The 17,042-nt window shown below is 42.0% G+C and overlaps 1 protein-coding gene across 1 annotated transcript in view; it reads left to right on the top strand.

Annotated features, from left to right (window-relative positions):
• VSNL1 (visinin like 1) overlaps positions 1-16,557 on the top strand; it is a 127,888-nt gene extending 111,331 nt beyond the window's left edge. The window contains exons 3-4 of the mRNA XM_081945741.1: positions 12,928-13,143; positions 15,108-16,557. Coding sequence (XP_081801867.1) covers positions 12,928-13,143; positions 15,108-15,305 — 414 coding nt within the window. The 3' untranslated portion in view covers positions 15,306-16,557. The remainder of the gene's footprint in view (positions 1-12,927; positions 13,144-15,107) is intronic.
• Positions 16,558-17,042: the final 485 nt, after the last annotated feature.

Genomic DNA, 17,042 nt, shown 5'->3' with positions numbered 1-17,042 from the left:
CTGGTGATTTATTGCACTTTGCTATAACAGTTAATAAATAGCCCTAATAACCTGATTTTTAGAGAGGAGAAAGCTAAAAAAATTCAATTGATGCACAATTGAAATTCTACTTTGTGAATTTGTATATATGGATCTGAATTTTTTGATAAGCTCATTTTTGTGTATTCCTTTCTCTTTAATCCAAAGCATGTTATCACTTTGCTCACACCTAGAAAATCTTGACTTTATTCTTTTTGGTTTCCATTTTTACTGTAAGTTGAAAATAGCAAACTGATATGAGATTAGCATTAAACCAATATTTATTTCTTAAGCATCAGTAGCATCCCTAATAAAAAGAATATAGTGATTAGGTAGTTGAGCATCTTACATCAACTGAGAGTATTTTCTGGCGCCTATCAGAAAGATTGTTTATGAAAACAATCATTTTGAGGCCTCTCTTGATCTGGGCTTTGTGGTATCTATAAATAAAACAAATAAATTTCTCCTTGACAAGATTTATTTATTTATTTATTTATTTATTTCTTAGATTTTTAGACCGCCCCCTCTCCCAAAAAGGGACTCGGGGCGGTGTACAGTCAATGCAAATAAAATACAGTCATAACAATAAAATACATTTAAAATACATTTAGAGGGGGAGATAGACTGTACAAGAAATAAATACCTAAAAACATCCCAATTAAAACCCCAAACCCAATTAAAATAAATCCCCGGGAGGTAAAACTAAGAAAGTGCCAGGCCAGCTGATTGAAATAGGTGAGTCTTTAACTTTTGACGGAAGGAACGGAGGTCGGTGGTAGTTCGAATGTCAGGGGGGAGGTCGTTCCAGAGGGTTGGGCCCATCACAGAGAAGGACCTACTCCTAGGTGTCGCCCGCTGGCATTGCCTAGCGGACGGCACCAGGAGGAGCCCCTCCCTGTGTGAGCGGATAGGTCGCAGGGACGAGTGTGGTAGGATGCGATCCTGCAGATAACTAGGTCCTGTGCCATGGAGCGCTTTAAAGATGGTGATCAATACCTTGAAACGCACCCGAAAGGCCACAGGTAGCCAGTGCAGCTCGCGCAGGAGAGGTGTTACGTGGGAGTAACGTGTACTCCCCATAATAACCCGCGCGGCTGCGTTCTGAACTAGCTGCAGTCTCCGGATGCGTCCCAAGGGAAGCCCCATGTAGAGAGCATTGCAGTAGTCCAGGCGAGATGTAAATATTCTATGTAAGCTTGAGGCTTCAGGAAATGAAACAGTGAAGGGAAACACAGGGTTTATGATGCAGCCTGAAAATACAATTTGATCTATTTATTCAGGATGGGATGGATCAGAGATGGTATTTAGCAGCTTCTGACCAGTTCTGGAGAACTGATAGCAGTAATTTTGAGTAGTTCGGAGAACTGGTAATTACCCCCTCTGACTGGCCCTGTCCCCATCTATTCTCTGCCTCCCGAATCCCAGCTGGTTGGGAGGATATGGGGATTTTGCAGTAACCTTCCTCTGGAGTGGGGAGGGAATGGAGATTTTACAATATCCTTCCTCTGCCACGCCTACCAAGCCATGCTCACCAAGCCACGCCCACAGAACCAGTAGTAAAAAAAATTGAATCCCACTACTGGGAAGGATGCATATTATTTTCAAACATCTTACATACAGTATCTTATATATCTCCTTAGGAAGGTAAATCCCAGTGAAATTCAGCATAGCTTATATCCGGGTAAATAAGTACTGAAGTGCAGATAGTCCAGTCATGGGAGGATCAGCCCACTCATGGGCAACTAAGGCAGAGTTGCCCAAATGTGATTGATACAGTAGGCCTCAGAATAAAAAATAGCAGATAAATGGTTCTCCATAATGCCATTTTAGAAGAGTACAACTATTTATAGAAAGGATATTGAATCAACATCCTTCATCGGCAGATGCAGAGGCAGGGAGTAGAAAAATTTGGTAAGAACTCCTAGATCAGGGGTGTCCAAACATGGGAACTTTAAGACTTGTGGACTTCAACTCCCAGAATTCCCCAGCCAGCCATGCTGGCTGGGGAATTCTGGGAGTTGAAGTCCACAAGTCTTAAAGTTCCCAAGTTTGGACACCCCTGTCCTAGATGTTCATCTTCTTTTTAAAAAAAGATAAAATGTCTTCTTTCCTTCCTTCCTTCCTTCCTTCCTTCCTTCCTTCCTTCCTTCCTTCCTTCCTTCCTTCCTTCCTTCCTTCCTTCCCCTCTTCAACCATAATATTGCACTGTTACATATACTCAAATGAACTTTTCATGATCTGCCATTACAGGTGTTAAAATGCACAGTATCCAATGTGTTGTATAGGCTTGCTTCCCTTTAAGAGCGAAGTGTGCTGTTCCATGCAGGGACACCAGAAAACAAAGCAAAACACCATTCTGACACTCTTTTGTAAGACCCTGAAGATGTGGTTTTACCAGTGGGCCCGGGAAACCCAGAGTGGGAATGGAGCCCGTTAAATAGTTGATTTGAGTGTGTGTTGTCGCTGAGTGGGATGGGCGGTTATTTTATTATTATTATTTCTTCGCTGTATTTTAATTATCTGTAAGCCGCCTAGAGTCACTATGAGCAAGTAGGCGGCTATATCAGAGGTGGGTTGCTACCAGTTCGCACCGGCTCCCTGATTTCATGGTAGTTCAATAGCAAAAACCATCCTATTTATTTCAACTTATCCCAAGACTCAAAGTGGCTTGCCAACAAGTAATTCTAACAAAAATATCTTCCCTATTAAACACGTAATTCAAAAACAAACAAAAATCCAGAAAATAAAGATAGTCTCAGGTATTTCCAGGTAAAAGGATGGTAAATAGCAGGTAGAGAAAAATAGGAGCTTATTGTATTCTTGGAGAATTATTGTCAGTTGAAGAACACCTTTCTGCTACCTGATGTCTTCCATATATAGTAGTTGGATTAAATTCCTATCCTTTTCCAACCAACATGACTAGCTTTCCACAATTATCATGACTTTAGAGGTGGAGCATTTGTAGCGCAGTAGATTTTGCCAAACCACACTTCACAGTGACACCAGTCAGGTAGACAGTAGGGTAGGAGGCTGAGAGTTAAAGTTTAGTGACTTTAGCAAATTCCGCATCTTTAGTTCTGAATATCTGTCATGAAGCAAATAGGATTTAGTAATAAAATTAAAATCTTCTAAGCATTGGATCAAATGCGTTCCTGGCCTCTCCTCTGATGGCACGAACCTAGGATTCTAATCTATTTACTTCTCTGATAGGCTTCAATATAATTTTTGTAACAAAGACATTCAGTGTGTAGAGTCTTGTGTTGGAAGAAAATCAATTATCAAGTTGCATGGATCTACCCGCCTCCCCAGCTGACGTCATATCAGAGTAATTATTTCAGCAATAATGCCCAGTGGGGCTGTAGTTAGCATTGCATAAGGGCAAGATTGCCAATATGCTGGCCGGTGGAACTGCTGTGACTGCCTTTAACTTCTCATTGTTCAGATCTAATTAGAGAACACTGTAATTCAAAATCAATTCATTTCCTGCTGGTTAATAACTAATTCTCCATCAGTGTGAATCAAGAGATTTATTCCTGCAGGTTAGAACTTTATTTAAAGCCACAATTACATCAGATTCCAGCCACGTACATGGAAGTAATAAATAGGCAAACGCTTGTCACTCTCAGCTGAGATGGGGGCTTTGGAGGAGAAGGTAAGGTAAGAGAACCACCTACTCTAAGACACTCTTGAGCCCAAGAATCCTAGAAAGACAATTTGGCTAAGGAGAGCTGGTTCCAATGGTGCTTTTCTAGTGGAAAAAATTGTCTTGTTTAGCTTTCCAAGAGCCTTGTGGGGGGGCCTATCCTACAGCACAACTTGATGCTTAAACAAAGGAGCACAAGCTTGCCATGAGTCCTGCTCTACCTCTTTTTGCGAGGCAACCGCAGAAAAAGATCTCCGACGGCCTTGGTTGACTTAAGGACTTGGCAATTATATTCAGTTCAGAGATGGAATTCTGAGTGCGTCCATATGTGTAGAAAAACAAGGGCTAGGGAAAGTGTGTGTGTGGACATGCAAGCAACTTGCACTAACCTCATACATTTGTTTTCATTACACCTGAAACTATGAATAACAGATGCAGTTTTAAAACCATTTGTCAGGAGGCATGTAGAGAAGAGTGGGAGATTCTGTTCTAACCTCCTTCTGCTTCCCTCCCGTGCTCACAGTACATTGTACACTGAACTAATTTTCATGTTGCTTGAATCCCTGTGGGGGAATTCAGCTTTTCTTTTTAGATGATGCAGAAGGTGGCGGAAATGGATGCCTTGGAAAAGTCCCTCCCCTCCCCTGTACAAGCCGATGCAGACCACTTCCTAATGGATTTGGTTTCCCTGTTTGTTTATATTGCACTTCTATCCGTGACATTCAGAATATTTTATATGGCTAGTCATCCATCCTACTTTATACCATCCAGTGAAGGGTTTAGTCTAAATAGTTACAACTGACAAATAGAGGATGGACGGACGGATGGACGGACAGACGGACAGACATAGATGATAGCCAGATATATGGATGGATGGATGGATGGATGGATGGATGGATGGTCAGATGATAGATAGATAGATAGGTAGGTAGGTAGGTAGGTAGGTAGGTAGGTAGGTAGGTAGGTAGATGATATAGTAGATACAGTAGATAGATAGATAGATAGATAGATAGATAGATAGATAGATAGATAGATAGATAGATAGATAGATAGATAGATAGATGATAGATAGATAGATGATAGATAGATAGATAGATAGATAAAAAGAGAGATAGAGATGATAGATAGATGATAGATAGATAGATAGATAGATAGATAGAGATAGATAGATAGATAGATAGATAGATGATAGATAGATAGATAGATATAATAGATACAGTAGATAGATAGAGATAATGATAGTAAAGAGAGAAAGAGAGAGAGGATGGATGGATGGATGGGCAGGCTGACAGACAAATAGACAGAGACAAACAATGTGGAGTGAACTTCAGAGCCAAATCTGAGTCTCATCAATATTGTCTGATATTCTAAGCCAGAAGTGTGAAACTTAGATCACTCCAGGTACTGTGGTCCTACAGATGCATTTGTTTATTAATAAAATTTATACCATTCACCCGAACAGTTTACATGACAGCCATGCATCCAGAGTGATATGAGTTGGTATTGCAACAGCATTAAGAATTACAGAAGACTAACAAAAAAAAAGCCTAGCAATATCAATGAATAAATAATATTTATTCAGTTAATGAGCAGCAAAAGGCAATAGGCAATGCTGATGGAAGATTCGCCTATTCAGGATGTATTGTCCATTGGAGTGATCCCCAGGAGGGAGTCAAGAAATACAAGGTGACAATAATTTACCTCATAATCCAAGCCCTGTCCCCCCCCCTTTTTTTTTTTTTACATGGCAGTAATAATTACTTAGGTCATTATTGTTATAATTCAAGAATAATCTAAAGCCAAGAGAGCAAACACTCTACTCCAACCCCAGAGAAGAATCTTTGAATTTGAACATGGTTGGTTCCTTGTTCCAAAGTGGCCCGGTAGAGACCACATTTTGTTCCAGGATTCTTTCCTTTTGCAGAAATTTTCAGAAAGAGAGAGCAGATTCTTTTGCATAATTTCCTCAGAAACGCTCTCCCCTTGCAAGACATTGAAGTGATTATAGACCTCTTTATGGTCCCAACCACTGATAGACATCTGATCGTTATAGCACCGTAACCATTAGCACCAGTATGATGAATCCTGATTTTTATTCAGCTGGAAGAACAGCTCACACCGGGATAAAAATAGGGCAGGGGACTGTATATTGGTTGAGGGGACTGTATATTGGTTGAGTTTCCTCCTCCCTTTTCAATGTAGGGCAGACCCTTCTCATTGCCCAAGGAATCCTCTCTCCATGAGAGCAGCTTTTCAAGAGAGCCAGAAGACTGCACCACACACAGTAAAGGTAGATAATTGTCTCTCTCAAACAGCAGGAAAACCTTGCCACATCAAAAGCCGCCTTCCCATCTCCTGGAGGATTTTGCTAGTTACAAATTACTGATTTTTTTTTTAAAAAAATCATTAATTGATTGCTCATTTCTTGTGTTTTTGTATCATCCCGTAGTGCTGGAGTTTAGGTTCTGCTGCAGAACAAAACAACATAAAAGCCAAATAAATAAGAGGGTCACACAGCAGCCAAACTCTATTTTCATACAGCAGATTTTGGTGCTTTCGAAAGCTTCCTAAGGAAATCAGGGTGATTCTGTCTGATGTTGTTGCATTGTTTATATCACTGTGGTGGCGGCAAAAGGAAGGAAGGGGAGAGGGAGATCTTGTGATGTTGGTGTCGGTGTGCAATGTCACTTTCAAAGGCAGCCCTTATGGGTTGAGAATCTGATATGAATGTCTGTATGATGAAAAACCGCGTCTCTCTGTCCTAAAAGCACCTCTAAAAATCATTCAGAAATGATATTTTTTAAAAGAAGTCTCTGACAGAAAAAGCAGATGCGAAGAAAACATTTGCATTATAATTTTCCTGTGGTTTTCAGACCGTGATTTAAAAAGACAAGTTTGAATATGAAATTTAAAAGCAGATTTTTAAAAAACAGACTTTTTTTTCTCCTCACATTATGTTGTCTTTTCATTTCCTTGCTGCTAGAATGCAGGTAGAAGAACTCTCTTGAGTAATTTCTATTGGAACCAGAGAGTGGGGAGTTGATGGGGGAAGCGTTTTATTCTTTCAGATGTAACCCTCATAAATACTGTTCCTTTGCTCGCAAGTTAACTTTGGGAAAACTTGTTGTTGTTAGTTGCGAAGTTGTGTCCGACCTGTTGCAACCCCATTTAAGCTCATGCCTACTGCTTCGGTGACTCCATCCAGCCACCTCATTCTCTGTCATCCCCTTCTTCTTTTGCCCTCCATCTTTCCCAGCATTAGGCTCTTCTCCAATGAGTCCTTCCTTCTCATTAGGTGTCCAAAGTATTTGAGTTTCATCTTCAGGATCTGGCCTTAGAAAAAGAGGTTGCCTTTTAAAAAAAAATTCCAATTATAGATAGTCCTTGATTTACAACAGTTCATTTAGTGACCGTTCAAAGTTACGTGACTGAAAAAAGGGACTGATCACACTTACGACCCTTGCAATATCCCCGTGGTCACATGATCAACATTCAGATCAGAAGAGGGTTGCTCCTGGCATTACTGTCGGTTCGGTGCACGCAAAAAATGTTCGCACATGTGCTCACTTCACTCACGCGCACGCCAGATGCGCGCTGCATGTATGTGCACATTTGCACAAAATTAGGTCTGTGCATGCGCAAAAGGTTAAAAAAAGAAAAATAATTACATTTCTGCAATTGAAAATTGTTCTGCGCATGCGCAAAAGCAAAAATCAAGATGGCAGCACCGTATGAGAACCGGTTTGCGGGATGTGGCAGGCCTGGCTTGCTGCCGGTTCCAGTGACCCAGGCCGCCAAACTACTACCGGTTTGGCCGATAGTGGCAGCTGATTCCTATTTATGACTGTTGCAATGTCTTGGGGTCATGTGTTCAGCTTTTGTGACCTTCTTCCAAGCAAAGTCAATGGGGAAGCCAGATTCACTTACTGGTAATAACCATGTTACTAACTTAACGAATGCAGCGATTTACTTAACAACTATGGCCAGAAAAGTTATAAAAGGGGCAAAACTCACTTAATAAATGTTTCACTCCACAATATATATTTTGGGTTCAATTGTGGTCCTAACTCGAGGACTACCTGTATTACCGAAGGGCAAGATTTTCATTGCAGCATAGCTTGAGAGTCAATGGTTTCTTATCTGGTGTCCTCACTATAATTTCAGTTGAAATAAGCAGAAGTATTTAAACCTGTATGCAGTTTCTAACTGCTCTTAATAAGCTGAGCTTTCTTTTGGTTAATTGACTGTAGATAGCCGTTTAAAATCAATCAGACATTTTTACTTTTCTTACTTTTTAGTAATAAGAAAGGAGTCTTTTCTGGCCTCTTTTATGACTGAGAGAGCAGACAGGCTGTGACAGGCTGGAAATTGTTGAGAAAAAGAGAGAAAAAAAACAATGTCTTAGTTTTCTTCCACTTAAAGATCTAACAAAGCCAAAGTTAGGAAAAGTGTAGAATTACATGCAGCTGTTTCCATGGTGTTTCGCTGTATTTCAAAGCTTTCGTTTTGTGTTAAAAGCTGAGGAGAAAACTTTCGTGTCCGAAACAATTTCAACTTGTAGACCGAGTCAGGGATGAGATGTTAAATACCTCAGGACTACTCCTGCTGTTTTCACATCTCAGCAAGAAGGTAGAGTGTTGGCTTCCCATTATCAGCCAGAAGGAAGGTGTCTTCGGGTGGAAATAGAGTTCCATGGAAATCTGAAATACACTTTTTTTCTCTCAGAAACATAGCTGAGCAATTCCAACTTTGCCCTTGATTCTGTGTGACATGCTGTTTCAGTCGGCTCCCTAAGTACAAGAAAGTTTATCCATTTCTTTTTAAGATGAATGTGTGGATTCGTGGGCCTTCTAGATGGCTCATGAGAAAAGATCACTCTATCAGATAATCCTCGACTTACAACCATTCATTTAGCAACTGTTACAATGGTGCTGAAAAAGATGACTTAACAACCGGTCCTCACATTTACGATCGTCGGGTAGATTTATGATGGTTGCAGTGTCCTGAGGTCATGTGAATACCATTTGGGTCCTTCCCAGCCAGCTTCTGATGGGCAAAGTCAGTGAGTGAGTCAGTGGATACGCTTAAGAACCACATGGTTCATTTAACGTAGCAAAAAAGGTGGGAAAATAGGGCGCAACTTGCCTAACAACCAGCTTGCTTAGCAACAGAAATTCTGCTTAAATTTTAAAAGAAATACTTTCCATAAATATCAACCTCTGGGAGGAGATTTCGAGGTATCTACAGCAGGACTATTAGATTCTGTAACAGCTTTGTTCCTTATGCCATCAGTCTTGTAAACTCGCAGGAGTCTTTTATCTCACCATGCCTATGTATACATTCAAATTAGATTGTGATGTTTCTTTGTGTTATATAAGAATGTGTATGTGGGTATATGTACAATGGTAATCTTTTGAGAGCTGAATGCAATGAAATTTCATTTTAATGTATACTGATTAGTGTAATTTACCATGACAATAAAGATTCTATTCTATTCTCTTTCATTCCATTCCATTATTCTACTCTGCTGTGCTGTGCTCTATTCTATTCTATTCTTGTTAGATACTAGCACTGACATAATGGTTTCCACCAAGGTCCTCTGTTCCAGCGGGAACAGAGGTTTAATCTCATTGGATGAAGGGTCTGACAGCTCCCTATAAAAGGGCTGCTGTCAGACTGAACCTTCGTTGGATTGTACATACTTGTTCTATTACAATAAAGAGCTGTTGTTGCCTAAGCCTGAGTGTGCCTTTCCATTACCCGATCTAACACTCACGACGAGGATGGGATTGGAAGGCAACTAGCCAAAGACCTATCTGAGCCAACGCCACTACAATCGGTCACTTGGTCAGTGCTCCAACAGCCGCTGAAGACACACTACGCTCCCAAGCCATCTAAGCACGTCCGCCAGCACGAATTTAATATTCGCAATCAGAAGGAAGGTGAATCGATCAACGAGTACGTTGCGACGCTAAGAAAGACTGCAGCATACTGCGAGTTCCAAGACCTAGACGAACTTATACTAGACCGCATCATATGCAGTGTGCGGGACATTGATTTACCGAAGAGACTACTTGCCAAATCTGATTTCACTCTACAGGTTGCCTTGGACGAAGCCAGGGCATCCGAATCTGCCGTTAAGTCCACAGAAACCCTACAGCCCCAAAGCACTCCACAAGATGCCCGGAAGAACGCATGCGTACATCGCAAGGCTACAGAGGCCGAGCGCCCAGAAAGCGAAGATTACAGCTGCCACATGCGCAGTAGCCGTGCCAAGCCGGCGTGCAAATTCAAACCACGTTTCCCATCTTGCGCAAGCTGCAGAGGAGACCATGCCAGATTGTTTTACCGTTTCCATGACGCTATATGCCAGCGTTGCGAGCAAAAGGGGCACATCGCCAAGGTTTGCAGAAGCGAGCAGCCCAGAAGCCAACCTAACCGCCAGCAGAGGCCCAACCAGGGGCAGGGCAGCCACCACCACGGCGCTCAGAGGGTGACACCAGAGTCACCTACCACACCTCAATCGGCCAAGTCCGCACAAGGCGGTCAAAAAAGCTGAAGGTCACAGTCCTCATCGAGGGCTCTCCATGCAAGATGGAGATCGACACAGGGTCATCATTGACCATCATGCCGTGGTCTACACTAAAGCAGGCTATCCCTAGCCTGAAGAAGAAGCATCTACGCGCCCCTGACATCCACCTTCGCAATTACCAGGTGAACCAAGTCCCCATTGTGGGCCAGGGCACCTTCCGGGTGAATTTCAAAAACTTCAGCGGCCAGCTCCCAGTGACGGTGGTCAGCAGTGACCTGCAGAGCCTCCTGGGGCTTGACTGGTTTGAAGCACTGGGCCTAGAAGTGACCGGTATCAACGCTTTGAAAGAGAGAGCGCTGAAGAACTACTTGCAGACCCTACCCCCGAGACACCAGTCCTTCTTATTGACTGCTTAGAGACTGGTCTCATCTTGTATAGTGACGTTGCCCGCCACTCTGCAAGAGACTCCACAATCAAACAGGTTTTGAACTGGGTGTGGAGGGGGGTGGCCCAAGGGGCCTGTTGGGTCTGATTTCAAAATGTATTATTGTAAGAGAGATGAATTGTCTGTTATTAATGGCTGTTTGCTGTGGGGGGACCGGGTTGTTGTTCCACCCAAACTGTATGTTGCAGTATTAGAGGCTTTACACGTAGGGCATCCTGGAATTGTCAAGATGAAGTCTTTGGCCAGGAGTTACGTGTGGTAGCCTAACATGTACAGGGAGGTCGAAGAATGGGTGGCTACCTGCACACTGTGCCAGGAGTCCAGACCAGCTCCCCCAGAGGTGCCTGCTAAGGAGTGGGAGCAACCTCAAGCACCATGGTCTAGGGTGCACATAGATTTTGCTGTCCCAGTTCATGGCCAGACATTCTTAGTAGTTGTGGATGCCTACTCAAAATGACTAGAGGTAGTCCTCATGACCTCCACTACGGCAGAAGCGGTCATCAAGGTACTACGGTACTTTCTCCACAAACGGCCTTCCCGATGTCCTGGTCTCTGACAACGGACCCCAATTCACATCCATGCAATTCGAGACCTACTTAGCAGCACAGGGAATCAGACATACCCTGGTTGTGCCATTCCACCCGGCCTCTAATGGTCAGGCGGAGAGAATGGCGAGATCTGCAAAAGAGGTCCTATCCAGGATGGGCCCGGGAGATTGGCAAACACGGATTGATCATTATCTTCTAATTCAACACATCACGGCAAGTGCTACCACGGGGAGAAGCCTTTTTGAGCTTTTCATGGGTCGCTGTCTTAAGTCCCACTTAGACAGGCTACACCCAAACTATTCTGCCGCATCGCCCCCAGACTCAACAAGCAAAATTCAGAATTTTAGCGTAGGGGATTCAGTTTATGCCCACAACTATGCTGGGGGAACTCTGTGGATTCCTGCCACAGTGATAGGCATCACCGGGCCTCGCTCTTACATAGTAAAGCTCAAGGACGGTCGGAATTGGAGAAGGCACGTTGACCAACTCCGTGGCCACCTCTCCAACTCCACTCTTAGGCAGCCAGAGGTAACTCCTGCTCGAGTTAGCCAAAGCCCTACCCAAAAGGAACATGAAGTCACTCCTTCCACAGCCACTTCAAACCCGAAGACACCGGAATACTTAGCTACTTGTGTTGCAGGCCCGCAGCGAGCTCCGAGTGAAACGTCTCTAGAAGCTCCAGCCGCGGCCTGTGAAAGATTCCAGGAGCTTCCACCAAGCGAAGCTGCAGAGCCAACAGGTCCGTCCGACCTGTCCGAAGAACACCCTCTGACTGAACTGCGCAGGTCTGGCAGAGCTACCAAAAAGCCCGCCTGCCTGCATTACTACGTTACCAGTCAGATGATTCCATCTAAGAGGGGAGGGGTGTTAGATACTAGCAACTGTCATAATGGTTTCCACCAAGGTCCTCTGTTCCGGCGGGAACAGAGGATTAATCTCATTGGACGAAGGGTCTGACAGCTCCCTATAAAAGGGCTGCTGTCAGACTGAACCTTCGCTGGATTGTACATACTTGTTCTGTTACAATAAAGAGCTGTTGTTGCCTAAGCCTGAGTGTGCCTTTCCATTACCCGATTTAACAATTCTAGTCTATTCTTAAATATTAAACAGATAATGTCAAAGATTTCAGTTGCTCCTGATATTAAAAATGTAGTAATGAGAAATCGATTCAAGATAAGCTAAAATTACAAAATAATATTAATAACAACAACAACAACAACTGCATGTGCTCATTCTCTGGTTAACGGTAAAAAGGCATCCATGAAATTCAATGCTATGAAAGGTCGTGCAGACATACTTTGTCTTCATTTAATAAATGGACAATTTTCATGGTTATTAGAATTCATAGCTAAAGCAAGAAACGAAAGAAGAAAGGAAAGCCCTGAAGGCCAATATGTCTCGGGTTTCCTGGCACACTCTTGACAGCAACTGGAAATAGCTAATATAGTCTGATTTACAATATTATAAATTCTGCAGGCACTTGGAAGAATTCAAGCCCAGATGTCATCTTCAAAGGGACCGAAGGCTAGAGTCTTGGACTTGAATATAATTTTATAAATGTCACTTGAGTGATGATGGCATCAAATCGTTCAAAAGACGGGAATACTAAGAAAGCCAAATATTTCTATCGGGTCAAGGTGCTCAGATTCAGTCTTAAAATACATCCTTAAATTGGATATAGAAACGAAAAGCGGAGGTTTATATGGTCTGCTAATGCTTTTCTCCCTGTTTAATGTTGTAGTTTTTCCCCTATGGAGATGCTTCCAAGTTTGCCCAACATGCTTTCAGAACCTTTGATAAGAATGGCGATGGCACCATTGACTTCAGAGAGTTCATCTGCGCACTCTCCATCACTTCGAGGGGCAGCTTTGAACAGAAATTAAACTGGGCCTTCAATATGTACGACTTAGATGGAGATGGGAAAATCACCAGGGTGGAGATGCTGGAAATTATAGAGGTAAGGCAGCTTCCAGGATCCCATCGCTTTCTAATGTGAGCAAGAAACAAAATGTTCTGCTTTGGTGATTTTTTTTTTTCTTTGTGATGTTTGATGGAAGTTTTATGATTAAAAATCGCAGAAATGTGCCAGGGGTGAAATAGAATGTGTGGCTCTATAAAAGCCTGGGACTATGTAAGCAGGAGGTTCAATTCTGTCAGTGTGATGGCTGACAGTTAAATCTGTGCCATAGGGTACATCTATGAAGGCTGTGGAATTGCATCTCTCAGTATCCTTCGCCATGGCCCATGCTGGCTGTGGCTACTATATATTGTAGTCTCCCAACATTTGGAGGGCCACAGTAAGGAAAGCAAAGTTTTGTGGACAATGATTATACGAGATAAGGTTTGTCCTGAAAACTATGCCATAAAAGGTAAATGTAAGATTCTTGGCACAGAATCTCTCAGATTCAGACAGATTTTCACACTCCTGAAATTAATCTAACAACCGACTGAACGAATTGTTTCCTACAATTCCCCTTTCGCTCCTCTTTTATTTCCTATGGGAGGGGCCAATCACCTTCCACCTGTGACTTTACTCCCAAGTCAATCCTGATTTCTGAGTTGTTCTTTTCTTCTGGCAGCTCTGCGCATGTGCACAGTGGGAACAGGTTCTAGCTGTTCCTCTGCCTCACTGCTGTCTAGCTCTGTAGGCACCTGATCACTGCCAGATGGCCTTGGCCCTGTCTCTGCCTCTGACGCAGAGCCCTCGTCCAAGCCTTCCCCAGCCTCCAGGACTGGCCCATGCTCCTCCCAACCTTCTCATTGTCCGACTCTACTGCCAGCTCTGCTGGCTGCTGGCGGGCCACAACACCACTTACCTGGGATTTCTGTAATACCAGCACCAGGGAGTCTGGGCTTGTCACTGCTGAGTGGTATGGTCATGTGATGTTGCCTTTTATGACTGCATAGTAATAGAATACCTGGTGCTGTCACTAACCGAGGATTACCTGGAACTGGCATGTCAGCTGAAAAGGGGAACACAAAGTCTTTGTCTAAGTAGGCAGCTGGGGCAATAATAAATCCTTACACATGAATGAGTAGAAGGAGGGCTAGTTTCCTTACCCCAGGTCTAAACCTAAGCCTCAATACAGCAGTATCCTTGAGTGAATCATTTAATTTTCTGCTAGAGAGGTGAAAGAACATGATTCTAACAGTGACACTGTTGATGTGGTGACAGAATCTGTCCTGTATTCCTATTATTGATGGCTTGCTTCTTTCTGACAAGAATCAGCCCCACAAGGTTAAAAAAAAGTAAATATATGGGTGAATCTCCCAAAAGTGCTTTTTCCAAGAGGCAGCAGGACTTTCTGGTTTTTCTTTGAAGACATTTTGCTTCTCATGCAAGAAGGTTCTTCAGCTCGAGCTGAAGAACCTTCTTGGATGAGAAGCAAAACACCTTCAAAGAAAAACCAGAAAGTCCAGCTGCGTCTTGCAAAAGCACCTTTTGGACAACCGTGACTTGGATGACTGAGAATCTCCATAGACATTTAGAAGATTAGTCCCAAATGTACAGGCCCATTTTTTAAATAACATGCTGGCGTAAAGTTCTCCCCAATTTAAGGAAGCAACGCAGCAGATTTTCAAAAAATAAAAATAAAAAAATTCAGAAAGTGTAACTTCTTGGTGTAACTTCAACTTTCACGGTGTATTGTACTGTCACTGATAGCATATGTTCAACATTCTGTTTGATCTGCATTTAACTGTCATGCTTAAATCAGGCCAGATGACAAGAGTTGATGCTTAAAGTGCAATCCAATATTTGCTACCCAGGGAATAAGCCCTACTGAACTCAGCTGACTCGATCTCCTAGTACAGAACTACAGCAACGCTCTTTAGTTGTTTCAATGGATCAAGTCATTTTGCCAGATCTCATGAAATTCATCTTTTCTTTCTTTCTCTCTCTCTCTCTCTCTCTCTCTCAAGGCCATTTATAAAATGGTGGGCACTGTAATAATGATGAAAATGAATGAAGATGGTCTGACACCAGAGCAACGAGTAGACAAGATTTTCAGCAAAATGGATAAGAACAACGATGACCAGATCACGTTGGATGAATTCAAAGAAGCTGCAAAGAGCGACCCTTCCATCGTATTACTCCTGCAATGTGACATTCAGAAATGAGCTTGTATAAAATGCTTTTCATGGACTGCACAGAAGTTTAAATGTTCCATTCAGTTTGCAGCTATCTATACAACACAGACACATACAGACATACAGACACACAGACACACACACACTCACAAAACAAACAAAAATTGCTTGGACTATCTATCAATGGACTTGCTTCTTGTGTTTGAAACACTTGTGTGCATGAGAATGTCAATTGCTAAAGAATTTTAAAAATATCTATTATAAAACAAAATTATGCCACATTGTGATGTGTGCAATGTCATTTCATAAGTCCTTTTTCCTCTGATGCCTATGCAGCGATACCATGCTGCAGTGAATTATACTATTTATTGTTCAAGTTTTACTGATGCTAGCTATATGTCTTCTTAAACTGGATAATGTTAGTGACACTGAACTCCCCATGGTAGTGTAACTGTTCATTAGCAAGTATGTCACCATTCTGCTATATAGTCGTAGTGGACAGACTGAGGGCAGCTTTAGGAATCTGATCCAGCCATGTGCTTGTATTGTCAGTGGAGATAAATGTATTTCATTTGCATGACTTCTTAGGTTTGCCTTAATTCTTACCTCATTTGCATCCTTCATTTGGAAAAAGAAAAAGGCTCATGTCAGAGGAATGAAGCATAAGATAAAACTTTTGAAAAGCTAACCCCACTAAGGTGTTCCCATAGCTGAAAGCTAAACGAACAAACAAATCGAAAAATAGAGAACAAACATATTTTCAATGTTGTTTTATTGGAAGTTTGAACTGTTTTGTTGGGAGTGTATTAATTTCTGCTTGAAATCTTCATAAGCTTCCAGAAAGGTTGAGATCAATGTCCCTAAATAAATTTATAACATTTGACTTCTCATGTGTTTCCTTTTACACAGGTACTAAGCTGCTAGTGCTGGAATTAAATAGGTGATGAATGTTATTTGATAACCAAATATTTCTCAGTGGAGCTTCAGAGTATGTATGGGGACTTCACCCAGATGTTTACAGAACTCAGCGCCAAACATTTTCCATTGCAGGTGTAATGGACAGGAGGAATAACCCTGAGAAACAGAAGGAAGAGCTGCAACCAAGGCAATAGTAGATAATAGAAATTTGCGTCCAAAACAGAAATGTAATTTGAGAAAATGTCTCAAGCTTGACTCTCCCTAGTTATCACCAAGAAAAAGAGAGGGAGATGGTGAAGTGCATTTGGACATACAAGATTCTGTTATTGTAACCATTTAATAAAAGTAGTTTTAGCATTCATAACTTTGGTTTTCTAGTCTGGTCTACTGCAAAGGGCTAACGTCAGCCTTTCATAATTCCTAGAAACTACTATGAAAGTTAGGCGATTCTCCGGGTCTCGTTCTTGTATCACACATTCCAAGAACATCAAAACATTTGAGCTCCAGCGAAAGGTTATACAGTTCTGATTTTAATTTTTAGAATAGTTTCTAAAGATGGCATTTGAAACCATGGGTTGAAAGGTATTTGATCCCAGAAGGAGGACTATGGCAACAAGATTATTTTTTATTTTTTTACATCCCTCATAAAATCAGATGAGTCATATTTCCAAAGCCAGAGGGAGTATAAAAAAACATTAAATCTCAAAAAAACCAAAACACACCAGTTCAACTGAACTGTTGATCCTGTAATTACTATTGTTCAAACGGTGTTCTTTTCTGATAAACATATTGTAAGAGTTCCCAGGTTGTTTTTCCAAGATATGCCTTAGCAAAATCTTGGAAACAGAG

This window comes from Natrix helvetica, assembly GCF_964273705.1.
Source record: "Natrix helvetica genome assembly, chromosome: 2".
Classification (NCBI taxonomy): domain Eukaryota; kingdom Metazoa; phylum Chordata; class Lepidosauria; order Squamata; family Natricidae; genus Natrix; species Natrix helvetica.
Note: the sequence above shows the minus strand (reverse complement) of the source record. Positions and strands in the feature narration are given on the sequence as shown.